The sequence below is a fragment of the Canis lupus genome, chromosome 4 (genome assembly GCF_011100685.1).
Source record: "Canis lupus familiaris isolate Mischka breed German Shepherd chromosome 4, alternate assembly UU_Cfam_GSD_1.0, whole genome shotgun sequence".
NCBI lineage: Eukaryota > Metazoa > Chordata > Mammalia > Carnivora > Canidae > Canis > Canis lupus.
Genome location: NC_049225.1, coordinates 28,611,831 through 28,622,931, shown reverse-complemented (window position 1 = coordinate 28,622,931; position 11,101 = coordinate 28,611,831). Strand labels below are relative to the sequence as shown.

At 45.8% G+C, this 11,101-nt stretch overlaps 1 protein-coding gene across 6 annotated transcripts; it reads right to left on the bottom strand.

Moving 5' to 3' along the window:
* Positions 1-1,467: 1,467 nt before the first annotated feature.
* RPS24 (ribosomal protein S24) lies at positions 1,468-7,745 on the bottom strand. Of its 6 annotated transcripts, NM_001252318.1 has the most exons (8): positions 7,692-7,745; positions 6,081-6,146; positions 5,780-5,989; positions 5,035-5,145; positions 4,906-4,908; positions 4,384-4,401; positions 1,966-1,987; positions 1,468-1,566 (listed from the first exon to the last, which is right to left on the bottom strand). In NM_001252318.1, the coding sequence occupies exons 1-6, from the start codon at positions 7,692-7,694 to the stop codon at positions 4,396-4,398; spliced, it is 399 nt and encodes a 132-aa protein (NP_001239247.1). In that variant the 5' UTR covers positions 7,695-7,745; the 3' UTR covers positions 1,468-1,566; positions 1,966-1,987; positions 4,384-4,395. The 6 variants fall into 6 exon arrangements, with proteins under 6 accessions (NP_001239247.1, NP_001239251.1, NP_001239248.1 ...); NM_001252322.1 differs by lacking the exon at positions 4,384-4,401; NM_001252319.1 differs by lacking the exon at positions 4,906-4,908.
* Positions 7,746-11,101: the final 3,356 nt, after the last annotated feature.

The following is an 11,101-nucleotide window of genomic DNA, read 5'->3' as shown; positions in this document are numbered from 1 at the left end:
GCTTACTCACCTCTCCCAGCTCCAGTTCACCTGGTGCCCCCTCCCAGGCCAGCCCAGGTGCTCTCCCTTCTCTTCAGCACCTTGCTGCTCACCAGTTCTCTGCTACCTCCCTCTCACTGCCACAGGAACCCCATCTCTACATTTGCCGCCAGGCACAAATGACCTCTGCACGGCTAGTTTAAAATCCACTACACATCACCTGTTAGCTGTTTTGAAGAAAACTGACACTTGGCAGTCCTGAATCCCTCACTCCTTCACACTCTCCTGCCAGTACTTATGCCTTTGACCCAGCAAAGGAACCCACAGGGCCATGGGCTGCTCCAAAAAACCCAAAAGCACGGTCTGACCTTAACTCCATGCAGAACTACTATATCCAACATGAGCAGGCCTCAGTCAGCAGGTCCAGCCTAACATCCTTGCCCCTGGGTCTGCAGGTCCTTCTTCAGGAAAGGCCTTTTACCATGTTCTCTGAAACACACAACCATTCCTTCCAGTACCCTTTCATGCCTTCTGCTACCACAATTCTTGCTTCCCAAATCCCTCCGCCTACTCAACCAAGCAGGTCTTTCACTCCTTTACCACCTCCTGAGGTTTCTCTGGTGCTTTCCACCCACTTACAGGGTTCCTAACAGTATTTATAAGCTTGAATCCCAGATGGACCCACATAGGGTGCAAACCAATTCTACACCCAACTTCAGAGAAAAATAGCATCCCAAGCCCTTAAGCCATTAGTATCTCTACACCCCATTCCAAATACCCAAGGCCCCCCAACTCCTACACTTCCTACCCTGTCATCAAAAGGTACCCAACCCCCACAGTAACCCTAAAACAGCTGCTTCTTCAAATCTCTTAAGGCCACACAACTGACCGATAACCACAGCTCAAGTCCTCAATCTTGGATGCCTAAAAAAAGCCAAACTCCGAACTGGCATCGGCAAAGATAAAGTGACACTGCATAACCCTCCATGTTTACCAAAACCATGTACAGATTTACCAAACAATTCTACACTGCATCTAAATATTCATTAGCTTCTTTCAAATTCCCTACTCATAACACCCCATTCACCCTCAAGCACAAAGCTACAGTGCAGATGATTTTGGCAGATGCTATATACTTCATAAAGTGATGAAAATATCATCTAGTAATTCTCTACTGAGATCAGCAAATAATTTTTCAGTAATAAGAACAATGGTAGGTTCTAGGAAGACCAAAAGGAATTCAGATTTCAAGTGTGCCTTTCAGAGACTGACCAACTAGACTGATGGCAAATCACACTAGACTGGCCCGATATGTTCTCATGGTACTGATACCCTACACCCACATCTTTGTGCTATTGAAGGGAATGACAATCATACCAAGTTTTCACTAAAAGCATACTGGAACAGGTGAACTTAGGGGCAGCAATCTTAATCTGCTCTAATAGCAGAGTAATCTCGTAACAGTCCCAGTAAACTTCAAATACATTTCAAACAACCAGACACATTAACGTTCTTAGTTTATTAATCCTCTCATGAAAAATCTGCACAATCACCACAGATAAAGCCACTGCAGAATCTTTACTCCTTCTGTGAAACAAAAAAGAAAAACTTAGTTAGTTAACCACTTTTAAAACTCTTAAAAATTTTTAAGTTCAAAATCTTCAGCAAACTCCAAAATTAATCACACTCATGCAGAACAAGTATTAACCTAAAATTTGTGATGACACAATGAAAGCATCAAGAAATAAAACTTGCAAACATTCACATTAGAAATAAAACAGAGTTAAATATTAGTCTTAAAAACAAAACGTCACAATCAGTATTTAAAAAGCCACGAATCTTGAAAGCATTTGTAAATCAACGTCTAAGACTATTTCACATGCAAAGAAAAAACACAGAAAAACGAAACCATTTCACATGCTCTAGACTTTTAAATTACTGTTATCAGTAAAGCCTAATGATCCACGTGAAAAGCTTGAATTATACCTGTTGTCCAATCTCCAGCTCACTGAATCAGTGGCAGGGTAGGGAGAAAGGAGGGAAGAAGGAAAACAAACATTTCATTAATAGTCCCTTTTAAAACTCCAAAATAATCTGCATTTTCATGCATGCAATCAGATACCTTAATAACTTTTCTTTTTAATTGTGTACAGAGCACTCCTTAGACACACTCATTTTTATGCTTCCCAATTCTAAAAACCTCATGTAATCACTATGGTTCTTATGTGTAAACAAAGTGGCACGATTTCACAATGAAGAGATCATGCCAACAGCAGTGCCATTCCAGGCTGCCACTGCCTACACATACATCAAGTACACATACCTGAGCCTCAGCCTTCCTGCTCTGCTCAGTAACATGATGCTAGGCACATAAGCACCATCAACAGACCCAGGAACCATCCCACAATAGAATCTAATTTTACCTCAAAGAAAGAGTTCTAAAGGATCAAACAAGTCTTTTAAAACCTGTCTCAGCTCAATACTTTAAAAGCTACTGTTCACTGCCACCACAAGTAGTGCAAATTAGTTAAAAAGGCAGAACTGGGCTAAAATGAAAATGCTTCATATATTCTTCAAACACAAGACTATTTCCTTAATTTAGGGACACTCAGCAGTTGGCTCAGTGGCTCAGCAGTTAAGCATCTGCCTTCAGCCCAGGGCGTGATCCTGGAATCCCAGGATCAAGTCCCATATTAGGCTCCCTGCATGGAGCCTGCTTTTCCCTCTATGTCTCTGCCTCTCTCTCATGAATAAATAAATCTAAAAAACAGAGAAAAAAAAAAAAACCCCATTCTCTAAATCAACTCTATCGTAGGGGCACCTGGATGGCCGTTAGTTAAGCGTCTATCTTCGGCTCAGGTCATGATCCAGGAAACCTGCGTCAGGCTCACTGGCTCAGTGGGGAGTCTGCTCTCTTGTGCTCTCTCCCCTCATCCCAACCAGCGCGCGTGCTCACTCTCAAATAAAGCCTTTAAAAAAAATCTACTGTACCCAAAATGTAAGAGCACATACCAATTCCGACATCCAAACAAAAACAATTAAAAGTAACATTAGTGGGCCCCTGGGTGGCTCAGTTGGTTAACCGTCTACCTTCAGCTCAGTTCATGATCCCAGGGTCCTAGGATCCAGTCCCTGCAATGGCTCCAAGCAGGGTCCTTGCTTATCCCTTTCCTCTTGCTCTTCCCCAACGCTTGTGCATGTATGTGCGTACACACTTTCTAATAACCTTAAGTAATATTAGTAAGCCTGGCTAGTTTGAACCAAAGAACACATACGCTTATTTACACATTCATTTCCCCACCACTTTTCCAGAGCTATACTAGTGAAATGCACCAGTGCAACCTGAAGCAGGGATAGTGATGGCTCAGGTCCCCATGGGGAGCCCTTCTGCACGTCACCGCCGAGCACTAACACACGGGGTTCAAAGGCTGAATGAAGACAAGAATGAGTTAAACGTCCTTCAGATCTAGATCAGTCCACCGACTGAATCTTTTTGCAATCTCGGCAACTTCTGTTGATAGTATAAGCCTCACAAACAGGCTACAGTTCTAAGCAGCAAGTAGTTCCTCTGGCAGTTCATCCACTGCTCTAACTCCATGGCTGGAAAGACAATGTGGTTAGAGGCCTGGGCAGGTCTACCAGCTTTGCTGTTTGGCAGGGGAGTCACTGTTAGAGGAAGCACACAGGGGCAGGGACCAGTGCTTCAAAAACCTACTACCCCAACCCCCTCTAGGCCCACCTCACAAGCCGATTTAAGCTGCTCAAGTGTGCAAAACCGTGTTTAATATGGCATAGTGGACCATTCCAACTAAAAACATGTGGAAAAAAACATACTTATCAAAGGCTTTGATATGAATATACGATCACGTTAGAATTTTTTTAATTAAGAGACAGTCATCAGATGAAAAATTAGGAATCCGTAAAAAACAATGGAACAGTAAAAGGCAGCTTTGAGTTGGTTCCTGAATAAGAGGCTTTGCCAGTTTTCTCAGACCAGTTTATTACCAGAGCTGCCAAAAACTGTTCCAGTCCCAGGGTCCCCAAGGGAAGAAGACTGCTGATGACAAAATGAGAGGACCCAAGCCCTGTGTTAACTAAAGCTTCCCTGGGTACGAAACTCTCTGGGACACAGCGTTTCCCAAATACAAGTTATAAGGTGCCTACTTAGTAGAGTACCCATCTTCCTCCACCAGGTCACTTTGCAACATGCATTTTTTAGTTTCCAAAACAAATGTAATTAAAACCTTCTCTCCCTTCCTCATAATATACCATTTTAAAACACAGCATTTAAATTAGAGATCATACTATGTAAAATTTTTGTTGTCTGAAAGCCAACATGCAAAAGCATCAAAGCAAACTCAGTGAAGGTGATGCATCCCCACACCGTGCTCACAATCTCAGTACCTGCTAGACACTTCATTTCTGATGAACAAGAAATCCAAGTAGAGGGAAAAGGCCAAAAAAAAAAGTTCACAGAACACTTGATTATTTGTTAATTTGACAACCCAACACCTTAATTCCATTCAACTATTATTTACGGTTAGCTAGCAAAGCTGGTAAAAAGCTGCTTATCATTAAAATCACTTGTCTTGGCTAACTGGAGAGGAAAGCAAGTGAGATCTCAGCTGCCTCTCCAGCATGCCAGGAAAACATGGGCCACATTGATTCAACTGCTTCTTAAACCAGTTATCCATTTTAAGCAAGTAAATTTAATCTCAGGAAAGTAGACCTGCTTCCCTTTTTACAGTCCAAACCAATCAGCAGTAAAATGGAAACTTCCTGACAGGGCATGCAACGAGCCCACCAGGATCACTGAACCGATGTGGCCCCTGTATTGTGCTGATCTGTGAGCTGACAAAGGGTGGGCAAAGCTAATCTAGTGAAGTGTTAAGATACTACATCATGTAGCGTCTCAAAACACGTTACCTTCTGTAATCCAGAAGAAGTGGGAAAAGAAAAAACATTAAAAAAAGGTTATTAAGGAAATAAATCCCTCCTTTCTAGAAACTAAAGACCTGCAACTGACATCTCTGTATTCTCCTTGATGAACAATACCTTTTTGCCAGCACCAACGTTGGCTTTTGCAGTCCCCCTGACTTTCTTCATTCTGTTTTTACGTTCTTTGCGCTGTTTTCTTGAAGTCTTTTTCTTCTCATACAGGCCATGCTAAAGGAGAAGGGCATACCTTATTAAGTGACTTGCAAGCAACCAATTCAGCATTAACTAATCCGGTAGGGACTATGACCAAGTTAGGCAGCACCTCCTCAAAAGCTGCAGAGCCCATTATTCAAGTGCTGTACTCTCTGTACATTTATCAAAGAACCTCCTCAACCTCTCCAAACTCACTCATCCCATTCCCAACTCCTATCTCCCCAAGTACTACATTATTTGCCCTTCTAGACTCAGCTCAAATGCCACCTCCTCAAAAGCTGCAGACCCCATTATTCAAGTACTGTGCTCTATGGGTACATTTATCAAAGAACCTCCTCTCTTAACTCCTTTAGTTCCTTAGGTCTGAGGGTCGTCCCTCCCCAGACTGCTCACTGTTGCTCATTCCACTACACCCACAACACACTGCTATTGAAAAATTCAATCCCTGGGTGGCTCAGCGGTTTAGTGCCTGCCTTCAGCCCAGGGCGTTATCCTGGAGCCCTGGGATAGAGTCCTACATCGGGCTCCCTGCATGGAGCCTGCTTCTCTGCCTCTCTGCATCTCTAGTGAACAAATAAAATCTTTAAAAGAAAAAAAAAAAAAGAAAAATTCAGTTTTCAGCAGCTGTTGAACAAACAAGAATACCTACTCTTGCAAGTCTATGTTTGGGTTCATTTTTCTTTGCATAATCCAAGGAATCATAAATCATGCCAAAGCCAGTTGTCTTGCCACCACCAAAATGGGTTCTGAATCCAAATACAAATATGACATCTGGTGTGGTCTTGTACATTTTGGCTAGTTTTTCCCGTATTTCTGTCTTAGGTACTGTTGCCTTCCCGGGGTGAAGAACATCAATGACCTAAAAAGAAGTAACAAATTTTAGTGTTCATTATTAAAAAATATATCTTTTAAAGCAATAAACAATGAAACTCTGATGTACCCTTCCTTACCATCTGTTTCCGCTGAAGCAGTCGGTTGGTCATGAACTTCCTGGTCCGGATAGTTACTGTGTCATTCTGAAAACATACATAACACACTAGTTAATAATAGCACTCCGCCTTCTGTGACCTGTGGAGATCTTCCAAGACCTAGAACTGCCAGTGGGCACCCACTGGCCACAGGTGGATGATTCACATTAAGTCACATTTAATATGCAATTCCACAGGTGCAGGAGCCACATTTCAAATGTGCAAGAGCCACATGAGCTAGTAGCAGCGGGAATACTTTTAATGAAAAGGGAAAGAAAAAAAAAAAAAAAAAACCACCGAGGGCCTAATTCCTAGGACTCGTGTAGCACAGTCAGTACCAAGAGAACCCACCCCACAGCTTTCTGGAATCTTAATTCACTTTGCTATGGGAATCACTTTAAGGCAGGGCTTCTTGATTTCAACACTACTTTGGTCCTGCTAGTTCCCTGTGGGGACTGTCCTGTGCGTTTTAGGATATTTGGTAGCACCCTGGGTCTCTTAACTACTAGAGGCCAGGGGCACCCCCCCCAACTCTCCAGACGTGATTGCAAATGTCTCCAGAGGGGACACCTTGGTGGCTCAGGGATTGCGCATCTCCCTTCAGCTCAGGTCGTGACCCGGGGGGGATCTGGGATCCAGTGCCACATCGGGCTCCGCGCAGGGCGCCTGCTTCTCCCTCGGCCGGTGTCTCATGAATAAATGTCCCCTTGGGGGACACACAGACAAAAAAGAATTAAAAAAAAAAAAAAAGACAAACAAACGCCGCCACCACCTTCACACAACAACCGTTTCTGTGGAGTAAAACTCCTTGGACTCGTGCAAACTTCCATCATCTCAACCGCGTTCGTAACGTGCTGCACGAGAGTGACACACGCCGCCACTACCTGCACGTGAACTGCCCGTCACACCCCACCAGAACCCCCCCACACACACACAGGTAACCGCCCCGGGAACGTGGGCACGCTGCACGCTTACACTCAGAATAGAAACTTTACCCGAAAGAGAGGCTTTTTTCGTGGCAACGACTGGTTGCTAGATCTCCATCTCGGTTTGGAAAACCACAGCTGAGGAAGCTGACTGGAACCGCGGTCCTCTCAGGAGAAGGCCGCGGGCGGGCGGGCGGGGGGAGGGGACTCGCACGTAACGTCGAACCAGGAGCCGGCGCGGACGGGGCTCACGGGGCCCGACCTAAGCCCTCCCAGGGCCCCCGTGTCCCCCCCCACGGCACAAGACGTCCCATCCGGCGGACGAGGCCTTAGGACACGCACACGGGCTCCGCTTCCCCGCCGGGCGGCCATCCCCCCGCCAAGCCGCCTCTCCCGCCCCACCCGCGCGGCTGGGCGACGCCGACGAACGCGGCGGGCGCTCCCGCAGTCCCCGGGCCCCGGCCTCCGAAGCCCGGCGCGTCTGGGGCGGCGGCGCAGCCTGGACTCCCCGCCGACGGCTCCGGGGCTCCCGGCGACCAGCGTCCGTCAGACACAGCCGGAAACGGGCGACGGGGCTTCGGGCGGCCGTGGCAGCCACGGCAGGACCCGGGGACCAAGGATGGCTCGGATACCCGCCGGATGGCGGCACGGGTCTGTGGAGACTCACCATGATGGCGGCCGAGCTTCAAGCAGCCGGGGAGGAAAAGAGAGCCGCCAGGCGCCGTCCAATCATATCAATGCGTACGGAAGGACCCCGAGCGCCGCCGGCGTGGGGGCGTGGCCAGGCCCGCGGGGGTGGCCCCGCCGGTGCCGGACTAAAAGTGCCCGAGGCCCGCCCCCTGGCTCTTCGGCCGACTTGACCGCCGCAAGCGCATCTTCAATTTTAGTTTGATGCATGGTCTTGAATTTACGGTACTTGGAATTACGGTAAAGCGAATTACAGCTTAAATCGTCTCAGTGAGAGTGAAACGGTTCGTAAAGCTGGAAGCCGTCGCGGGAGATCCTGGCGCCCAGCGTCCTCTTGTTATAGCGCAGGAAACTGCGGGAACCCAGCTCAAAACTTGGTTGTTTCAAATACCCGAAAAACGGACCCTTTTAGTTCATTTCTAAGGGTCGTTTTTCTGAGATTCTCCGGGGATTTTTCTGAATTGAAAATAAACTCAAAGAAAAGAAAAGAAAAAAAACTCTGTGCTTTTCTGAAAAATCTTAGGCCTTATAACCAAAAAGAAAAAAAGAAAGAAAGAAAGAAAAAAAAGAAAAAGACCTTTTTTTTCTGTTTGCTCCATAAATTTGTTAGTTGTTTAAAGGGACGTGGTCATACAGAAATAAAGAACATACCTGCGTGTTCAAAAAGGGACATTAGGAGGGCACCTGGGGCTCAGTGGCTGAGCATCTGCTCTCAGCTCAGGTCGTGACCCCCGGGTCAGAGGATCGAGTCCCGCATCGGGCTCCCTGCATGGAGCCTGCTTCTCCCTCTGCCTGTGTCTCTGCCCCTCTCTCTCTGTCTCTCTCTCTCTCTCTCTCTCTCTCTCTCTGTGTGTGTGTGTGTCTCAGGAATAAATAAAACTTAAAGATCTTTAAAAAAGAGAGAGAGAGACACTAGGAAAAGAACTTTCTAAAGGTCAGTGTGGACGAGGAGACAAGGGTACAGGCTTTGAAGACAGCTTTCCTACATTTTTCAGAATAATAATAGTTAATATTCATTTCGTGACTGCTATACGCCTATTAATGGCCTTCACATTCATTTGGGCCATTTGACCTTCCCTCCAACGCTAAGAAGTAGGGTACTTATTAGACACCCCCTTTTATAACTTGGAGGTAGCTAAAACCCAGGGAGGCTAAATACCTTTCCCAAAGTCACCCAACTTTCAGGTGGTGGTACCCACGGAGGCATGGTTGTTCCAGAACTTTTGTTTTTCATCTCTGCATGATAAAAATCACTCATCAAATCTTGTTAGCCTAGTACGGTCTATGTTATTCCAACCGGATTTTAAGGGATTAACTGCTGAAATGAGTAAAGTCAGATTTGCTTTGCTTTTTTGTGTTTGCTACATTTGTGTTTTTGCTAGTGAGGATCCATGGAGTCTGAACAGCATCCCCCCCACTTTTTTAAAAAGATTTTATTTATTTATTCATGAGAGACAGAGAGAGGGAGACAGAGGCAGACACACAGGCAGAGGGAGCAGGCTCCCTGCAGGGAGCAGGACAGGGGACTAGGATCAACCCCTGGGCCCAAAGCAGGCACTAAACCACTAGGCCACCAGGGCTGCACATCCCCCCTTTTTTAAGATTTTTTTTTTTTAATTTTTAAATTCATGAGAGAGAGAGACATAGGCAGAAGAAGAAGCAGGCTTCTTGCGGGAGCCCAATGCAGGACTCGATCCCAGGATCCCCAAAACTCGACCTGAGCCACCCAGGTGCCCCTGAATAGCATTCCTTCTTTTTTTTTTTTTAATTTTATTTATTTATGATAGTCACACAGAGAGGGAGAGAGAGGCAGAGACACAGGCAAAGGGAGAAGCAGGCTCCATGCACCAGGAGCCCGACGTGGGATTTGATCCCGGGTCTCCAGAATCATGCCCTGGGCCAAAGGCAGGCACCAAACTGCTGTGCCACCCAGGGATCCCGCGTTCCTTCTTAAAACAAAAAAGGAGGCGCCTGAGTGGCTCAGTTGGTTAAGCAGTTTAAGCATCTGCCTTCAGTTCAGATCATGATTCCGGGGTCCTGGGACCGAGCTCTGCATCAGGCTCCCTGCTCGGCGGAGAGCCTGCATCTTCCTCTCCCTATGCCTGCCGCCACCCCTGCTTGTATGCTCTCTGTGTGAAAAAGGTAAATAAAATCTTTTTAAAAAAATATTAAAACAAAGGTGTTGAATCACTTGGTTGGGTTGTATCTGGAGTTTCTTGCAAATAGTCAAGGTGTTTCACGCTTGGGCAGCCCGGGTAGCTCAGTGGTTTAGCGCCATGGCCTTCAGCCCAGGGCGTGATCCTGGAGACCTGGGATCGAGTCCTGCATTGGGCTCCCTGCGTGGAGCCTGCTTCTCCCTCTGCCTGGGTCTCTGCCTCTCTCTGTATCTCTCATGAATAAATAAATAAAATCTAGGAAAAAAAAAAAGAAGTTTCAGGCTCTGCAGCACTAAATCCTACAGTGGTGGTTTCCTTGGCAGTCCCATGTGCTGAGATGTCACACTAGGATCCCCTCCCACAGGCTGGCACAGACTATGGGCAAGCAGTGTGCTTCCTCAATTCATAAATGATCTTTAGTTCCTGTTTTCCCCTCATCTTGATTCCTTTGCTCACCAGGACTAACTTCTCATCGATTTATAACTTATGTTTTTATAAATAATATAGTATAAGTTTAGGGGCACCTAGGTGGTTCAGTGGCTCAGTGGGCCTTTGGCTCAGGGCATGATCCCAGGGTCCTGGGATTGAGTCCCATATTAACGGCCTATGTCTCTGCCTCTCTCTGTGTCTCTCATAAATAAATAAAATAATAATAATAAGTGCAATTCATTTCCTTTTTTTTTTTTATGATAGTCACAGAGAGAGAGAGAGAGAGAGGCAGAGACACAGACAGAGGGAGAAGCAGGCTCTATGCACCGGGAACCTGACATGGGATTCGATCCCGGGTCTCCAGGATCGCGCCCTGGGCCAAAGGCAGGTGCTAAACCGCTGCGCCACCCAGGGATCCCTCATTTCCTTTTCAAAGTAACTTTGGAAACTGGAGGTGCACACACAGCCCTATTTTCCGACCTATTTATTTCCTTTGGTGTCTGTCCAGTCTGCTCCATGGCGGACTCATTTTAGCCTCCACTTTTAATTAAAAAATTAAAGGATCTTGGGATCCCTTGGTGACTCAACGGTTTAGCGCTGCCTTCAGCCCAGGGCCTGGTCCTGGAGACCAAGATCGAGTCCCACATCGGGCTCCCTGCGTGGATAATAATAAATAAATAATAAATAATAAATATTAATATATAAATACATAAAATATATAAATATATAAGTATAAAATATATAAATAAACAATAAATAAGTATAAGTAAAATAAATAAATATAAAAAATAAAATCTTAAAAAAA